The sequence below is a fragment of the Hydra vulgaris genome, chromosome 13 (genome assembly GCF_038396675.1).
Source record: "Hydra vulgaris chromosome 13, alternate assembly HydraT2T_AEP".
In the NCBI taxonomy this organism is placed as follows: Eukaryota; Metazoa; Cnidaria; class Hydrozoa; order Anthoathecata; family Hydridae; genus Hydra; species Hydra vulgaris.
The window spans coordinates 59,649,424-59,671,026 of NC_088932.1; the positions used below are offsets into that span (position 1 = coordinate 59,649,424).

The 21,603-nt window shown below is 22.8% G+C and overlaps 2 protein-coding genes across 2 annotated transcripts; one reads left to right on the forward strand and one right to left on the reverse strand.

Annotated features, from left to right (window-relative positions):
- Positions 1–13,988: 13,988 nt before the first annotated feature.
- On the reverse strand, positions 13,989–17,156 carry LOC136090063 (zinc finger BED domain-containing protein 4-like). Its single transcript, XM_065816171.1, has 3 exons — positions 16,092–17,156; positions 15,777–15,957; positions 13,989–14,068 (listed from the first exon to the last, which is right to left on the reverse strand). The coding sequence occupies exons 1-3, from the start codon at positions 17,154–17,156 to the stop codon at positions 13,989–13,991; spliced, it is 1,326 nt and encodes a 441-aa protein (XP_065672243.1).
- A 2,260-nt stretch (positions 17,157–19,416) lies between these two features.
- LOC136090064 (zinc finger MYM-type protein 1-like) lies at positions 19,417–20,634 on the forward strand. Its single transcript, XM_065816172.1, has one exon. The coding sequence runs from the start codon at positions 19,417–19,419 to the stop codon at positions 20,632–20,634; it is 1,218 nt and encodes a 405-aa protein (XP_065672244.1).
- The last annotated feature ends 969 nt before the right edge of the window (positions 20,635–21,603 follow it).

The window sequence follows — 21,603 nt, forward strand, 5'->3', positions numbered from 1 at the left end:
TGAACGCTAAATTATTTTAAAATGAAATCTAAAATTTATCGATAAATATAAGTCTAGTTAAGAATAGTACAAAAAATACTTCACCAACTTGTTGCTCTCACGTTTGAAGCAGGGTAAGGGGCGAAAATGTTGGGGCTTTTTTTTCCCAGCCTCCAATCATCGCAATTTATTGCAAACCCTCATTATTTGACATAAGTATAAACATATAAATGTTTGGAGTTTGCTCCATGTCTGGAAGTTACCTCGAACACCAAAAAATTTTTTCTACGCCTTTGTATATATATATATATATATATATATACATATATATATATATATATATATATATATATATATATAAATATATATATATATATATATATACATATATATATATATATATATATATATATATATAAATATATATATATATATATATATATATATATATATATATATATATATATATATATATATATATATATATATATATATATATATATATATATATATATATATATATATATATATATATATAGTGGAGTCCTTTTAAAAAAATTAAATAAATAAAAACCCTTTTTTTTTAAAAAAAAAAAAGCGCACAAAAAAATAAAAAACGTCATTCCTTTTTTTAGTGCAAGTTGCTGTAATTGTAATTAAAATTTATCTAATTAATGGCAAAACGTTTACATTCAATTTTATTGCTGTCTTACAAATATTGAGCCTTGATTAAATAAATCTTTTAAAACGGTATATTTTAATTTAGAATAAGTTATTCTATATTGAAATATACCATTTTAAATATAATACGAAAGATATGTAAATGCAAACCATGAATTGAATCTTCATTATATAGCTTGTTTCTATAGTCATCTTGTAACCAGTATTTACTTGTATTTAACTAATCACTGGCATCAGATATCAATTTCACTGTCATCGACCAATTATTTGCTGGAACAAAGCAAGAACTATAAATAGGGGAAGATGAATCATACCAAAAATACATTTTTGTTGAAACCATCTTTTTTAATAAGTCTTTGTTTGATGACAAATACTTATTGAACTTATAAGTTAGAAAATTCTCGGCTCAATGATTTATTAACATAAAAAAGGGCTTTTTCATTTACATTTAAAATAAAGACTTCAACTTGATCCCAAATAGGGATACAATAATAATTAAGCCAAGATTACGCAATTTGCATGACCTTTGACGCGTTATTAGTCCTTTCATTTGAATGCTTTCATTTGGATGAAACTTTATTCATCCAAATGAAAGCTTTTAACTCTTAGTATTAGGACAAATAACAGGTCAAAGGTTATGCAAATTGCGTAATCTTGACTTATTTATTATTGTAAAATGCATTAGATAAATAAGGTTAACATAAGGAAATTTGTTTATTTTTGTGAGAAACAAAAATATATGATCCAGCTGGCCAAATTTTGAATTTGGCTTCACAATCATTTCTCCCTTACTTAAACTATAAAACATTTTTTGTACGACATTATTGATAGTATCGAAATTCTTTTACTTTTTAAACGTCAAATTTAAAATCAAGAAATAATTTCTTGTGTAGTAGCAACCAAAATACTTTATAAACTTAATGTAATTTAACAGTCGCAAATTTCGTTTTCGCAAGTTTAGATGCGCGCGCATTTTTCATATTTATGTAATGAAGAGAAGAGAACACGTGTTGTTTGAGCATTTTCAATAAATTGGTAAAATGACAAAAAAAATTACATTTAATAGTTTTTACATTTTCAGTTCTATATATACTCAAAATTTAAGTAATGAATATGGAATTTTTATAAAATTTAAATAAAAACGACCAAAAAGAGGAGATTTCATGTTTTTTTCTGAAATCCCCCGGAGGCTAATTTTTTGTCTTAAAATCCAGAGATCTCCGTGCAAATCCGGAGATATGGGAACCCTAAATATATATACATAATTTATTATAGCAAAATCATTATATATATATATATATATATATATATATATATATATATATATATATATATATATATATATATATATATATATATATATATATATATATATATATATATATATATATATATATATATATTTTTTGTTTTTTTTGTTTTGATTATGTAATAATAATCAATTTTTTTCGATTTGAGAGTGATCAATATAAAGTGAAATAATCACAAAATAGATCAATAAATAAATAAAAAAGTAAGATGAAAAAAACAACTTTTTTACGGTACTTAAAGTTTCAATTTTTATTTTTACAGATTTTTACAGATTTTATTTTTACAGATTTATAATTTAGTCCCTATAGTTAAGTGGAAAATTCTCAGGCGATGTAAAGCATATAATCCAGCATCAAAATCTTGCAAATTATGTCTCACCGAAAAATATGAAATTCTATATTATAAAAATACTAATTTATTGAATAAAAGGAGTGAGATTGTTTCTAAGTGTAGACATAGAAACAGTCTCACTCCTTCTTTCCCAATATTTTTTTTTTTTTTTTTTTTTTGCCGTTAAATAATACATACAGTTTCGAAGCACATAAATAAAAATAAATATTGGCAGGGCAAGAAGAAGACTAATTTAGCCTTATCACCGAGCCCTATTCTCACTTATTTACAAAAACCGTAATATTTAAATATCTATAGTTAACAAACTATTTATAAAAAAAAAAAAAAAAAAAATAAAAGTAAAAAAGTAAAATAGATAACAATTCCTTATCATTTAAAGAAACACTTAAAGAATAAAACTTTAAGGAAAGAGTAAGATCATTTTTTCAGAATAAGAAAAAATAAATAAGATATTATCATTTATTTAAGAATTAAAAATTTAAAGTAAGATTTAAAAATAAAAAGTAAATAAATTAATATACACCATAGAAATAACAAAAATAAATTAGTCAACTTTATTGAAATAACGTAAATAAATTAGCAAACGTCATAGAGGTAATACCATAATTAAAATAATAAAAAAAAAAAAAAAAATGTTGATACACTCAGTGACATAATTTTGCATTAATTATTTTATGTATTTGAGTTTTAATTAAAAAAAACATTTAAAATCGGATATATTGAAATCCATAAGTAAGAATGCTTGTTTTGATTCATTTTTAAACTGCTCTATACTAGCTTTATGTGTATTTACAATTTTGAGAAACATTTTCCACAAGTAGGGTCCACGATAAAGAACTGAATATGAAGTTAGTTTTGAATTATATTTAGGGACAACAAAGTTGTTACTTGAAAATTTTGTTGGATATTTATGAACTATTTTGTCAAAATAGGATTGAAATATTTTAGAAGATAATCCTAAATTTGTTTTATACATGAACATTAAAACTTGGTGTAAGTTGATTTTATATATATTTAATGCTCCAAGTATACGCAGAAGAGGCACACAAGGTAGTGTTCTATTAGCTCCAAAAATTATTCTGCACGCGTGTTTTTGTTTACAGTACAATTTTTTTAATTTTGTATGGTTTGTACTTGCCCATGCAATATTGCAGTAAGTTAAATAACAATGAATAAAAGAGAAATATAAACTTTTCAAAGAACTACTGCTTAAAAATGGTTTAGCCCTATATATCATTGCTAAATTTTTTGATATTTTATTTTCAATACTTTTTATATGTAAACTCCAACGTAAATGTTCGTCTAAGATTACGCCTAGAAAATTTACTGAGTTTTCTCTTTTAATGTTAGTGTTATTTATTAATAGATTAGGCAATTTGATGGGAATATTTTTTGATTTATTAACTTTGTGGAACAAAATAAATTTGGTTTTATCCACATTTAGAGAAAGTTTATTACTTTTGAACCACTCATTAACTTTCAATAATTGTTCGTTTGTTGTTTCAAATAGTGTATTAATATCACTGTGGGAGTAAAAAAGATTGGAGTCATCTGCAAAAAGAATACAATTTAATGGGTCTGTTGCTAAATTTAAATCATTAATATACACTAGGAACAACAGTGGTCCTAAAATAGACCCCTGGGTAACCCCACAAGTTACGGCAGTCGGAAATGTTTGTTTTTGTTCATAAACTATAAATTGTTTTCTATCGGCCAAATAACTTTTGAACCAAAGTAAATTGTTATTTTTTACACCATAGTGTTCAAGTTTTTTTATTAGTATATTATGATTAACGGTATCGAAAGCTTTTGACAGATCAATGAAAACTCCTAAGGTAAAGTAGTTACTACTGAATGCACTTGATATTTGATTTACTAGTTCAATCACTGCATGCTCCGTTGAATTTTTTTTTTGAAACCAAATTGTTTTGAATACAGCATGTCGTTTTCTAATAAGTGATTAAAAAGTCTATTGTACATTATTCTCTCAAGTAATTTTGAAAAACAAGGTAAAATAGATATTGGCCTATAATTAGAAATATTTGAGTCATCTCCGGACTTAAATATCGGCGTGATTCGTGCAATTTTTAGCTTTTCAGGGACGATACCTGTTTTAAGTGAAAGATTAAATATGTGAAATAACGAGGGTTCTATTATATTATATACTGATTTTACAACATTAACGTTAATTTTATCAAATCCAGCACTTTTGTTAGTTTTAAGGCAAAAAAAAGGCGGTTTGCAATTCAATTAGTTTTAAATTAGGTTCATCCATGACTTTATCGTAACTTTTTAAATAAGATTGAAATGGTGTTGAATTCATAGGAATTTTTAATGCCAAATTCGGACCAGTATTAGTAAAGAAGCTGTTTAGTTTTTCAGCAATAATTGATTTATCATAAATTGTGTTTTTATCAATTGTTATTTTTTTTGGCAGAATGTTTCTCGCATAAATATATTTTCCTATTATTTCTTTAATTACACTCCATGTTTTTTTAGTGTTTCCGGTGGCTTTGCTTAATAGCTTTGCATAATAAAGCTTTTTTGAGTTCCTTTTTGTTTTTTCAAATATATTTTTATAATTTTTATATGTCATTTCGTTTTTATAAGTTTTTTTTTTCAAGTACTTATCATATAACTTTTGTTTTCTTTTTGAAGATTTTAGTAACCCATTAGACATCCATGGAGTTAAAACAGTTTTGGTTTTTACAGTTATTTTTTTTTCAGGAAATGCTTTATCATATTGCTTGCAGAATTGATTTAAAAATAGATCATATGCGTTGTTAACGTCATGTGACTGCAATACCAAATTCCAATCAACGTTGTCTTTTAAAAGATTTTGAAATTTTTTTACCGAGTTTTCATTGATCTGTCGCCTAAATATAATGGATTGAGAAAGAATACTGTTAAATAATATATTGTTAGTAACTAGAAATGTCGGGAAATGATCTGATAAGTCAGTTTTGATTATGCCTGTGTAAAGACTGTTATTAAGATGGTTATTAGTTATTATATTATCAAGAAGTGTAGAAGAGTTGTTAGTCACTCTCGTTGGCTTGTTTATTGACGGAATTAAATTTTATTGAAGAAGAGTATTAATAAAATTGTTAACATTATTATTTGAAGCATGGTTTATTAGGTCTATATTAAAATCCCAAACTAAGTAGGCATGACTTCGGGTTTTATTAATATTTGTTAAGAATGGTTTAAGATGAGTTTTAAATTTTTTTAAGCTAGAAGATGGAGGTCTATATGTGGCATTTATAATTATTTTTTTTGTGGTTTTATTTATTAATTCAATGCATAATGACTCACAATCTTTTTCATTTACACATAGATCGTGACGTAAATTATAACTAATTGAGTTGTGAACAAAAATACATACACCCCCACCAACACCAAAACCACGTGGTTGATGAACTGATGAGTAATTAATTAGTTCAAATTGGGCATTTGTTTCACCACGCTTACACCAAGTTTCCGTTAGACAAATAATTTTAAAATCGTGTTTTAATTCATCCAACAAAAACCTTAGATTTTCAAAGTTTTTATTTAAACTTCGAATATTAATGTTTAAAATTGAAACACTATTTTTATTTTTTTGAAGATATTGAGAAGATTCAATAACTGTATAGTATTGGCTTTCAATTTTTTGATTAAAGTTATTAGAGTCATCGACGTCACTGAGTGCGACATTTCCATCTAGAAATTCAATTATGACACTGGCGATTAAAAAAGATGTTTTTCCATATTATTCCTTTTTTTATTATTATTGTCATTATTATTACTATTATTATTATTCGACGTCAGAACTCATTCCATTGTTATTTTCTTTAATTTTGTAACGGTTTTTTAATTGTATTTTTGAACGGTTTTTTCTTGATTTAAATATATGGCTGATGAGTGCCGCAAACGACATGAAACTTTAAGTACCGTAAAAAAGTTGTTTTTTTTCATTTTTATTTTTTATTTATATATATATATAATATATATATATATATATTATATATATATATATAAATCGGTTAAGCCAATATATTGTTAATTAGGGTTATTTTGTGAGGAAACAATGCACTTGTAAATGAAATTTTTCGAAAGGCATTTTCCATTTAGAGGGCAATTTATTTTTTGTTTACAATTACAATAATTAGAGTTTTTTTCTTTTATATGTTCATTTTTAAAAATGAACATATAAAAGAAAATATATATATATATATATATATATATATATATATATATATATATATATATATATATATATATATATATATATATATATATATATATATATATATATATATATATATATATATATATATATATATATATATATATATATATATATATATATATATATATATATATATATATATATATATATATATATATATATATATATATATATATATATATATATATATATATATATATATATATATATACATATAGATATAGATATAGATACTTCGCTGATCTATCGTGATCAGCGTCATCAGGTAATACAAAATAAAAAAGTTACGAAGAAATCGTTAAAGTAAAAACAAACCGTTAAAAAGATAACACTAAAAAGCCAAAATATAATACAAAAAATTTTCTCAAATAACAGACGTCAGCAGATTTTATGAAAAAATGAAATAATTATATATTTAAAAAAAAGTTTATACGCAACCCTATTTATCAAATTCTACCCATATATATATATATATATATATATATATATATATATATATATATATATATATATATATATATATATATATATATATATATATATATATATATATATATATATATTATATATATATATATAAATCGGTTAAGCCAATATATTGTTAATTAGGGTTATTTTGTGAGGAAACAATGCACTTGTAAATGAAATTTTTCGAAAGGCATTTTCCATTTAGAGGGCAATTTATTTTTTGTTTACAATTACAATAATTAGAGTTTTTTTCTTTTATATGTTCATTTTTAAAAATGAACATATAAAAGAAAATATATATATATATATATATATATATATATATATATATATATATATATATATATATATATATATATATATATATATATATATATATATATATATATATATATATATATATATATATATATATATATATATATATATATATATATATATATATATATATATATATATATATATATATATATATATATATATATATATATATATATATATATATATATATATATATATATATACATATAGATATAGATATAGATACTTCGCTGATCTATCGTGATCAGCGTCATCAGGTATAATAAATAGAAAAGTTATGCAGAAATTGTTAAAGTAAAAACAAACCGTTAAAAAGATAACACTAAAAAGCCAAAATATAATACAAAAAATTTTCTAAAATAACAGACGTCAGCAGATTTTATGAAAAAATGAAATAATTATATATTTAAAAAAAAGTTTATAGATGCAACCCTATTTATCAAATTCTACCCATATATATATATATATATATATATATATATATATATATATATATATATATATATATATATATATATATATATATATATATATATATATATATATATATATATATATATATATATATATATATATATATATATATATATATATATATATATATATATATATATATATATATATATATATATATATATATATATATATATATATATATATATATATATATATATAGACATATATATATATATATATATATATATATATATATATATATATATATATATATATATATATATATATATATATATATATATATATATATATATATATATACATATATATATATTTATATATATATATATATATATATATATATATATATATATATATATATATATATATATATATATATATATATATATATATATATATATATATATATATATATATATATATATATATATATATATATATATATATATATATATATATATATATATATATATATATATATATATATATATATATATATATATATATATATATATATATATATATATATATACATATAGATATAGATATAGATACTTCGCTGATCTATCGTGATCAGCGTCATCAGGTATAATAAATAGAAAAGTTACGAAGAAATCGTTAAAGTAAAAACAAACCGTTAAAAAGATAACACTAAAAAGCCAAAATATAATACAAAAAATTTTCTCAAATAACAGACGTCAGCAGATTTTATGAAAAAATGAAATAATTATATATTTAAAAAAAAGTTTATACGCAACCCTATTTATCAAATTCTACCCATATATATATATATATATATATATATATATATATATATATATATATATATATATATATATATATATATATATATATATATATATATATATATATATATATATGAATATATATATATATATATATATATATATATATATATATATATGAATATATATATATATATATATGAATATATATATATATATATATAAATATATATGAATATATATATATATATAAATATATATATGTCTATATATATGTATATGTATATATATATATATATGTCTATATATTTATATATATATATATATATATATATATATATATATATATATATATATATATATATATATATATATATATATATGTCTATATATTTATATATATATATATATATATATATATATATATATATATATATATATGTCTATATATATATATATATATATATATATATATATATATATATATATATATATATATATATATATATATATATATATATATATATATATATATATATATATATATATATATATATATATATATATATATATATATATATATATATATATATATATATATATATATATATATATATATATATATATATATATATATATATATATATATATATGTCTATATATATATATATATATATATAGTTCTATAGTTTGTTGGCTTTAGGAAGAAGCGGAAGGAAAAAAGTGATTCTTACGCCAACACATACGTCACTTTTAATTACTTTTGACTTTCGTCCAACATTTCCGTGTTGGACGAAAAGAAAAACCATTAATTTAATTACAAATTAATCGTTTTTTAAAAAAACCACAAAAACGCAAATTTAATTGACCAGAATGTTTTTAAAAACATTCTGAATGTTTTTATAACATTTTGAATGTTTTTAACAATATAAACAATGTTTTTATTTTTATTTTTTTTAATAAAATGTTTTTATTTTTATTTTTTTTAAAAAATTGTTTTTATTTTTATTTTTTTTACTGTAAATCATGCGCGGAGTGTTGCTACATCGACTATCTTATAGCCTGACTCGCAAGGGAGTGCTGCTACATCGACTGACAAATAGCCTGACTCGCAAGGGAGTGCTGCTACATCGACTGACAAATAGCCTGACTCGCAAGGGAGTGCTGCTACATCGACTAACAAATAGCCTGACCCGCAAGGGAGTGCTGTCATCCACTTGAGGGTTTGGTTGGGGCAGTCAGTCTATCATTATTAAAAAAAAAAAATTCCGGTCTTGCATTTTAATTTTTACTTTTTGTCAACAAAATATCGAAAAAACTTTCGGACAACATCTAAGGGTTCTATATATATATATATATATATGTCTATATATATATATATATATATATATATATATATATATATATATATATATATATATATATATATATATATATATATATATATATATATATATATATATATATATATATATATATATATATATATATATATATATATATATATATATATATATATATATATATATATATATAGACATATATATATATATATATATATATATATATATATATATATATATATATATATATATATATATATATATATATATATAAATATATAGACATATATATATATATATATATATATATATATATATATATATATATATATATATATATATATATTAAATATATATATATATATATATATATATATATATATATATATATATATATATATATATACAGGGTGGTCCATAATTAGTGTCCCATCTTAAAGACTCAGTTCCTTCAAAACTAGGAATGGAAAACACATAAAACTTTTTGATAAACGATTTATTAACAATATCAAATAAAATTTAAAGATTTTTTTCGAAATGTCGACCATCGGCTTTCACACAAGCTTCAAGACGCTTTGGAAAGTCATCTACGGTGGCACGCAAGTAGGCGGGTGAAAGCGAATCCCATGCTTTTTGAAGCGCTTTCTTCAGAGAATCAATCGTTTTATGCGGTTTTTTGCACGCTTCAGCTTCCAGAACACTCCACACTGAGTAATCCATTGGATTGCAGTTGGGACTACTTGGAGGCCACTCATTGTGCTTGATGAAATCGGGGGTGTTTCGGCCGAGCCAATCTTGCACAATTTTGGCTTTGTGGGCTGGAGCACTATCCTGCATGAATGTCCAACAATGTCTACGAAGCTCCTTTTGACTCCATGGAAGTATTTCTTTGATCAAAACGTCATTCAGATAGTTTTGGGCTTTTACTTTAACGCCTTGTTGAACAAAAATCAATGGTGTCTTCTTGGTGGCACTGATACCCGCGAACACCATTACTGAAAGAGGATGTGCTGCCTTTTGTATTGTGATATTAGGCTTTGAGGAAGCGTAGACACGATCATTCTGCACATTGTGATGTTGTTGAACTGTAAAAATCTTCTCGTCTGTGAAAACGATGTTGAGATGAGCGTTGTTGGCGAAACGGGCGAGGAGATCCTTGCAGCGATCCTTGCGCTTCTGCTTTGATGCCTGAGACAAAAGCTGTGCAGGATTTTTCTTGTAAGCTGTCAAATTTAGATAATCCTTGGTAATTCTTCCAAGAGAACTTCGAGAAATTTGGAGCTGTTTGGCCATTTGTCGCATACTGCGTTCTGGGTTGCGGCGCACCCGTTCACGAACTTGCTTGATTTTTGCATCAGTCACCACGGAGCGCTTTCTTCCTTTGCGTGGAAGATCTGACATTGTTCTCAATGCTTTGAAGCGTTGAATTGTTCTATAAACAAGCTTTCGCGGCACTTTGAGTCTAGTCTGGATGTCGCGTGCTGAAACTCCTTTCTCATGAAAATCAATAATACTTTGCCGATATGGTGATGGTCTTGTCATTGCTAAAAAAACAAGTAAAGTGAGTGAAGGCAGCAGTAAATAGATCAAAATATATAATAATATCAAAAACCAAAGCAAAATTAATAGTTTTCCATCCCTAGTTTTCAAGGAATTGCTTTTTTAAGATGGGACACTAATTATGGGCCACCCTGTATATATATATATATATATATATATATATATATATATATATATATATATATATATATATATATATATATATATATATATATATATATATATATATATATATATATATATATATATATATATATATATATATATATATATATATATATATATATATATATATATATATATATATATATATATATATATATATATATATATATATATATATATATATATATATATATATATATATATATATATATATATATATACATATATATATATATATATATATATATATATATATATATATATATATGTCTATATATATATATATATATATGTCTATATATATGTCTATATATATATATATATATATATATATATATATATATATATATATATATATATATATATATATATATATATATATATGTCTATATATATATATATATATATATATATATATATATATATATATATATATATATATATATATATGTATATATATGTCTATATATATGTCTATATATATATATATATATATATATATATATATATATATATATATATATATATATATATATATATATATATATATATATATATATATATATAGACATTTATATATATATATATATATATATATATATATATATATATATATATATATATATATATATATATATATATATATATATATATGTCTATATATATATATATATGTCTATATATATATATATATATATATATATATATATATATATATATATATATATATATATATATATATATATATATATATATATATATATATATATATATATATATATATATATATATATATATATATATATATATATATATATATATATATATATATATATATATATATATATATATATATATATATATATATATATATATATATATATATATATACATATATGTATATATATATATATATATATATATATATATATATATATATATATATATATATATATATATATATATATATATATATATGTCTATATATATGTCTATATATATATATATATATATATATATATATATATATATATAGATATATATATGTCAACTATATATATATGTCAACTATATATATATATATATATATATGTCTATATATATGTCTATATATATATATATATATATATATATATATATATATATATATATATGTATATATATGTCTATATATATGTCTATATATATATATATATATATATATATATATATATATATATATATATATATATATATATATATATATATATATATATATATATATATATAGACATTTATATATATATATATATATATATATATATATATATATATATATATATATATATATATATATATATATATGTCTATATATATATATATGTATGTCTATATATATATATATATATATATATATATATATATATATATATATATATATATATATATATATATATATATATATATATATATATATATATATATATATATATATATATATATATATATATATATATATATATATATATATATATATTTATAGACATATATATATATATATATATATATATATATATATATATATATATATATATATATATATATATATATATATATATATATATATATATATATATATATATATATATATATATATATATATATATATATATATATATATATATATATATATATATATATATATATATATATATATATATATATATATATATATATATATATATATATATATATATATATATATATATATATATATATATATATATATATATATATATATAGACATATATATATATATATATATATATATATATATATATATATATATATATATATATATATATATATATATATATATATATATATATATATATATATATATATATATATATACATATATATATATATATATATATATATATATATATATATATATATATATATATATATATATATATATATATATATATACGTATATATATTTATATGAATATATATATATATATTATATATATATATATATATAATATATATAATGTCTATATATATATTATATATATATATATTTATATTCATATAAATATATATACGTATATATATATATATATATATTCATATAAATATATATACGTATATATATATATATATATATATATATTATATATATATATATATTCATATAAATATATATACGTATATATATATATATATATATATATATATATATTATATATATATATATATATATATTCATATAAATATATATACGTATATATATATATATATATATATATATATATATATATATATATATATATATATATATATATATATATATACATATATATATATATATTAGTAGAAAACACTTATCTGACTTTTTTCTTCAACTTGAAGTTTCACCATTGCTGGATCATCAGGAAGAGCTAGTAAATCTCAAAAAAAAAAAAAATCAATTTATAGAAAAAAATATTTGACAGGAAGTTACAAATTATTATAAATAAAATTTGAATTACTAAATTTTTTTGGTTAACAGGAAGTTACAGAAAGTAATTATTAAATACATTTTTTTGGAATGGGGATAATTTAATTTGGTCATTTGTTTTTATAATTTTTTAAGAGGTATTTATTTTTGTGCCTACATTTAGAACTTAATTCAGATTTTTTATTTAATAAATTTTCCTGATATAAATAAGTAAATATTACGAGTAGTTAATTAAATGAGTAATTACTAATTTATTATTGTTCTGTTCTTTAAGAACAGTGAGCACTCTATTTGTAAAATACACTAACATAATTTACACACACACACACACACACACACACACACACACACACACACACACACACACACACACACACACACACACACACACACACACACACACACACACACACACATATATATATATATATATATATATATATATATATATATATATATATATGTATATATATATATATATATATATATATATAAGGGGTAAACCGACGCATCGGCCTTATATATATATATATATATATATATATATATATATATATATATATATATATATATATATATATATATATATATATATATATATATATATATATATATATAACCGACGAATCGGCCCTTTATATATATATATTTATATATATATATATATATATATATATATATATATATATATATATATATATATATATATATATATAAGGGGTAAACTGACGCATCGGCCTTCGGCCTTCTAACCATCGGCCGATGCCGATTGTTTTGAAATTTTTGAAATTTTATTTTTGATTCTGTGTTTCTATATTATATCCAAACATTGATCTACGCCATAAACATAAATGCAATGTATAAGTCTAACTTATTAATAATAAGTAATATAGGCATATATGTTTCCACTAAACTAAAATATTTTGAGTGCTTTTAACAGGGCTCTCTACTTTTTTAGAGTTTTCTTATAATTTAGTACATTAACTATATAACTTATGGATCCAAAACTCTACAAAGAAGTTTAAAATCAAGAAATGCACATTTAAAAAATATAAACATAAAGTATAACATATTTAAAACATAATAGACCAACTTGCGTCATGTTAAAAATATATATCAATTTTTATTATGTTACGAAAACTAATAAAATAAGTTATATAGTTTTATCTGTAATAATTTATTATAAATTAGCAAAGGAACAAAAAGTTATCAAAGTTCTTATTAAAAAAAATCATTTTAAACATTTTTTCCTTTTTCTCTAAATAAATTTGTTCCTCTGTTGAAAGTTTTTTACAGTTCTTTACTTTTGTTGATTTTGTTAATTCAGTGTCAAGAGGTGCTTTTGAAAATTGATAGAAATTGTATATGTTTTCTGCCATTTTTAATTTTTTGAGCGGAGAGCTAGGTTCTTGGGTTGATTCAGATGAAGTGTTTGTTTCATTATTTGATTGAGTTAATCTGTAATATCAGTTTTATTATCTTTGAGCCATAGATCAGTGTTTATTTTATCGTGTCTTTCTCATCATCTGATATGGCATAACTAAGTTTGAATCTTGAATCTAAAACTGTAGACATGTTCAAGTTTTTGTTATATTTATCGCTGGAAATCTTTGAGAAAAAATCTTTTTTCAACTCTTCTATTATAGTTTTTATTTTACCTGTATTTTCTGAAGCATAGGCTAGGTACGCTTGCATTGAAACTATAAATGGAATAATTTGAGACACTGATGCCCTATTTTCACTTATCTCTAGTGTAGCCACCTCAAAATGCTTTAAAACTAAGATAAGCGTCTCAGCTAATAACCATTGGTCTTCATTAAGATTAGAGGCATTTGATTTCTAATAAAAAATAATGTTAGTGAAGTTTTTTGTTTTTTCAGACACTTTTGATTTCTAATAAAAAATAATGTTAGTGAAGTTTTTTGTTCAACTAGTCTTTCTAGCATGTAAAATGTCGAGTTCCATCTTGTTACTACATCTTGTTTAAGTGAATGTTGGGGTAACTTTAGCTGTTGTTGAATTTCATGTAGCATATCCATGGAAGATGAAGATTGATGAAAGTGTGTGACAATTTTTCTAGACTTAGCTATAAGATCATTTACAATTGTTTGCTGTTTGAAAAGCTTATCGGTTATACAAAGCTGAAGAGTGTGGATTGCACAACTTAGAGAATTTTTTTCTAAACCAGCTTCTTTTATGGCTAATTTCATATTAGCAGCATTGTCAGAGAGGACAAAGTACACTTTGTTAGTTGATATTTTCCATACATTTAAAGAGTCTTTTAGAAATTTTGATATCTTTACACCTGTATGAGAGCCTGTTATTTTTTTAAGTTGTAGCACAGCTGTCATAGAATTAAACTCTGAGTTTATCCAGTGTGCTGTTAATGAATAAAAGCTTAGATCGTTGTGATGTGTAGTCCATCCGTCAGTGGTAAAGCTCAAAAAATCTGCTTTTGCTACATCATTCATAATTTGTATTTTCATTTTTTCATAAATTAAAGGAACAACTGTTTCAGTCATATGTTTTCTAGAGGGCATGGTATACCTTGGTTCAAGATGCATAATTAGTTTTTTTAATCCTTGATCTGTAACTAAAGAATGCGGCTGAATGTCTACACATATCATTTCTCCGATAAGCATAGTTATTTTTCGAGCTCTTTGTTCACTTGAAGTCCATTTCCTATGCTTATTAATAGTTTCCTCAAGCTTAGATTGATGCTTTTGATCTAGAATAACTGTAACACTGTTGCTAACGGATACTTTGCTATTATCATTCTCTTTACTGGTTGAAGTAGATGCAATAACATTTTTTTTTTCTGTGTTAATTTTTTTGAAACATTTTAGATCTTCTACGTTCTGGAAAACTTTTATATGTTTTGCTGTCATATGCCCTCTTAAATTAGATGTTTTCATTTTATTGCCAGATGTTGCTCCTCTTGATATTTTCATTTTGCAAAATTTACAAATTGCTTTCGAGCGATTATTTTCATCAATATCAAAATAGTCCCAGATTGGACTTTTCGTTGCTTTACTCATTGTTTCTTTAATTCTAATTTAATATCTCTAAATTTAATTCTACATTAAGAAAGAAAAGTTTTATTTCATCGCGCACTATTTTTATAAAAGAGTAGAACAAAAGAGAAAGAAAAGTTAAACTTGAATTGAATTGAATGAATAACGTTGTACAGAATTTTTTTTTTTGCGTCGTTTCTTCCTTTTTTAGATGAGAGAAATAAAAGTTTAATTCAATCAATACTTTAATAAATGGGAACTGGAAGAGAAAATTGCTATAATAGCGTTTAATAGATAAACATTTAAAATAAGTATTGTTTTATATTTTAACTTCGTAAAAACATTTGCTAAAAACTTGCCAATTATTAGAAGTAACGGAATTAAAATCTTCCATTCATTCATTTATAAAAAACAAAAATCGTTCTAATTCGAACAAAATGACGAAAGTAAATATTTATAAAACGAGCTTTTTGATTGAAGTAATTGCTTTAATTGTCAAGAGAACAATTTAAAAATAAATGGAAAATAAACTTCAACAATAACATTTTAAAAATGTTGCTTTCATCGTCACATGAATGGAATGTGGCATTTCCATTCAGGTATATATTTCCATCATACATCCAGTTTCAGGGCCGATGCCGATGCACAGCGGCGGTTTTAAGCACAGGCAAAGCAGGCATTTGCCGGTGGCCTCGCGCTCAGGTGGCCTCGCATTTTTTTTTCTTAGTACAAGTAATATAAAAAATTTTTCTTAGTACAATAAATATAAACAACGAAACTCATTTATTAAAATTCAATATAATGTATGCGTACAGTATTTTTATAAACAGTATTTTTATAAAATATTCAACTTTACATATACATCTATTATTATGTATGTAGCAATTTTTTTTGCGTTATGCATAATGCCTGGCAACCATATGAAAGAGTATGCGGTTTTTAGTCTCATATACATTGACAATGACTGTGACAAATATATCTTTGCCCATATACACCTACACGTCTCAAAGGCTTTTTCTGTTTTTCCATCCTCCTAACTGAATGACTTTTTGTTTGTTTGTTTATTTATTTTATATAATATTGTCTTTACATTTTTACTGTTGCACAAGACATAATCTGAGCAGTGATGGGATGTTATGCTGGTTCCGGGTATTTGTTGTAGCGGTTTCTCTTTGAGCCATAGATCAGTGTTTATTCCATGTATAGGTGTTTTATCCATTGTGGATTCGATGAAGTATGGCTACATTTGCTAACAGTTATTGACAATAGTTCCATAAGCGGGGCTGCCCCCTCCCTGGGAATATCCTTGGTGAGTTGGTGAAGTCTAAAGTTGGAGACTCTCCTTGCATTGCTGTTAAAGCCTTTTTGGGTTCTTTGATTTACGACTGGCACTTCCCTTATTATTGTTGTGGCTTTTATATTCACTCCTTACGCTGGCTTTTGATTAGACTCGACGTTACAGAACTTACAACAAAGACTGATTTTTCTTTTACTAAGTTATCACATTTACATACTATTTTTATTATTTTACATTAATGTTTTCATGAGGACGCTTGTTGCTTCCTTCTGACTTTGAGTCTTTATGCATTTTATGAGTTGAGTTATTTATGTACATTTTAATATACAAAATCCTGGTACGTTTTTGGTTTTATATTGAAAAGATTTGTGGTTTCTGTAGTATTATATTTGTTTGACGTCGCTATGGCATTTTTGTTTTTGTGAGCACTTTAATGTCTTCATTAACGATCTTTTTATTTTTCCTGACAACAATTTTGTTTTTAGTTTCTCGTTTGTTATAGTTTGTTATATTGCTATAGCTATAGTATGATTGTTGTTGGTATAAAAATTGTTGTGTTATGATTGTGTGCGAATTACAATTTTTTGGTATAATGTAAGTAATGAATGATGTAAAAATAGAGGTTATTTGTTTTCCATTTCACTTCTAAATTATAATTCTTATAGTTCAGACGTTCTTTTTTGGTGTTCTTAGTAATTTATGCGATTTTAATATTGACGATTTTTGCTTTTCTCCTGGTTATTCTTCTGATTATACATTTTATATTGACGACTTCTGCTCTTTCCTTGGCTATTCTTCTGATTATTAGCTTTTATATTAATATTATATAAATTATATTATATATTTATAAACAAATATCAAACTTTAGAAAAAGTTTAAATTTATATTCATCGTTATTTAACTATGAATCCTCATCGTGATTGAGACACTGGAAGAAAATGGGCTTCGGGTGCCGAAAAAAAAAGAAATAAGAAAAAACATACAGATATGTTAAAGAAAATTAAACCAGTGACAAGTTTTTTTAATATATCATCAGGTACTAAAACATCTTTTGATGCAGGTGCTAGTACTTCGCAAGATGTTTCAGAAAAATTGGTAGATATTTTATCAGACCAGTCTGAAACATCTATAGCGTCTTTATCTTTTAATGTTTCAAATTCTGAAGTTTCCGCTGTCCTATTACCGGACACCCATGAAAAAGATTTTGAAATGAATTTGTCTCAAGAGTCTTCGTTAGCTTCTAATGATTTTGTTTTAGCTTCGAATCCTCAATTGCATGAAGCACAACAAGACATAACTGATGTGGTTATTGTTTCCGACGACCCGGCGTTATGGCCTATTTGGTTTAATGAACGAGAAAGAGTCGATATTGGTAAAAAAGGACCGACTCAGGTTAAACAAATAAATTTTAAAGCCGATAAATCGTGTCGCAGATTTAATACTAGTTTCTACACGAGAGTTCTTGCTAACGGTGAAGAAGTTTCTAGAAGCTGGCTAGTGTATTCTATACAAATTAATTCGGTATTTTGCTTTTGTTGCAAAATTTTTCCTACCCGAAAAATATGTTTATCGTCGACTGAAGGTTATTCAGATTGGAAAAATATAGATTCTAGCTTAAAACAACATGATAAATCTCAGGATCACATTAGCTGTATGCAAAAATGGATGAATATGTCAGTTAATTTAAAATCAAATGCAACAATTGATCAAAATTTGCAGAGAATGATAGAAAATGAGAAGAAACATTGGCGCTTGGTACTTGAACGTTTTTTTGCTATAGTGCTAATGTTAGCTGAAAGATCATTACCTTTTTGTGGACATCGTGAGCAACTTTATCAGCCTAATAATGGAAACTTCTTGGCACAAGTAGAACGTATTGCAAAATTTGATCCAGTTATGTTAGAGCATCTCAAACGAATAAAAAATAAAGAATGCTTCGACACTTATCTTGGAAAAGATGTGCAGAATGAAATAATTGGACTTATATCGAGAAGAATACTGAAAACTATCGTATCTTCTGTACAGTCATCAAAATATTTTTCTGTTATCATGGATTGCACTCCTGATGTAAGTCATAAGGAACAGCTTTCAATTCTTTTGAGATGCGTTAAAATTAATCAGGAAGAAGTACAAATTGAAGAAATGTTTTGTGGTTTTTTTCACATAACTGATAGCACTGGTTCAGGTTTAGTTGAAATTTATTAGCTGAGTATAATTTGAATCTAATGAATTGTCGCGGGCAATCGTATGATAATTGTGCTAACATGCGAAGGCAATACAAAGGGGTTCAGGCTTTAATCAAAGAAAAAAATCCCAGAGCTCTTTACATTCCATGTGCTAACCACACATTTAATCTAATGGTTTGTGATGCTGCGAAATCAGTATCAATTGCAATTAACTTTTTTGCTACTGTTCAACGAATTTTTGCATTTTTTGCTGCATCAACCGTTCGATGGGACATACTGCAAAGTGTTTGTAAAATGACTGTTAAATCATTATCAGATACGCGTTGGGAAAGCCGTATAAATAGTAAAAATTTTTAGAATCATTCAGAAGTGATGAATCATTTGAAGCGATTATTAAAAAATCTGAAGAAATAGCTATAAAATTAGGTACTGAGCCAGTATTCCCTCAAGTGCGGCTTAGCCGAAAACGACGTTTTTTTGAATATGAAGGAACTGATACACCTCTAAATGGAAAGTCTAAATATAAAGTAGATTTTTTTAATGCAATAATTGATGTTGCATTAGTAAGCTTAAATGAAAGATTCAAAATGCTTGATTCATACAACAAAATATTAGGTTTTTTAACCCGTACCGAAAAAATGCGAAGTTTAGATGCAAATGAATTGTTGAATGATTGTAAAAATTTAGAAATATCACTTAGAAATCCTAGTACAGAAGAATCGGACGTGAACCATAAAGAGTTATACTCGGAAATAAATACATTTTTAAGAATGGAAGCTTCGGCGCAATCGAAAGATGCACTGGAAATTTTGAAGTATATTACGGCAAATACTTTAATCAAAATTTTTCCAAATTTAATTATTGCCATACGAATTTTACTAACTTCCCTTATTTCAGTGACTCATAAAAAACTATTTACGTTCCACTATGGGTCAAGACCGCTTATCTGCATTAGCTTTAATTTCCATTGAAAATAAAATAAGTCGGT

Excerpts from the sequence above, each read along its gene's own strand:
- LOC136090063 (XM_065816171.1), bottom strand. The coding sequence starts at position 17,156 with ATGAGTAAAGCAACGAAAAGTCCAATCTGGGACTATTTTGATATTGAT. Across the intron at positions 15,958-16,091 it reads ATTCACTTAAACAAGATGTA|AAATCAAATGCCTCTAATCT; the intron begins GTAACAAGATGG and ends ATTTTTTATTAG. Across the intron at positions 14,069-15,776 it reads CTATGCTTCAGAAAATACAG|ATTTACTAGCTCTTCCTGAT; the intron begins GTAAAATAAAAA and ends TTTTTTTTTGAG.
- LOC136090064 (XM_065816172.1), top strand. The coding sequence starts at position 19,417 with ATGTTAAAGAAAATTAAACCAGTGACAAGTTTTTTTAATATATCATCA.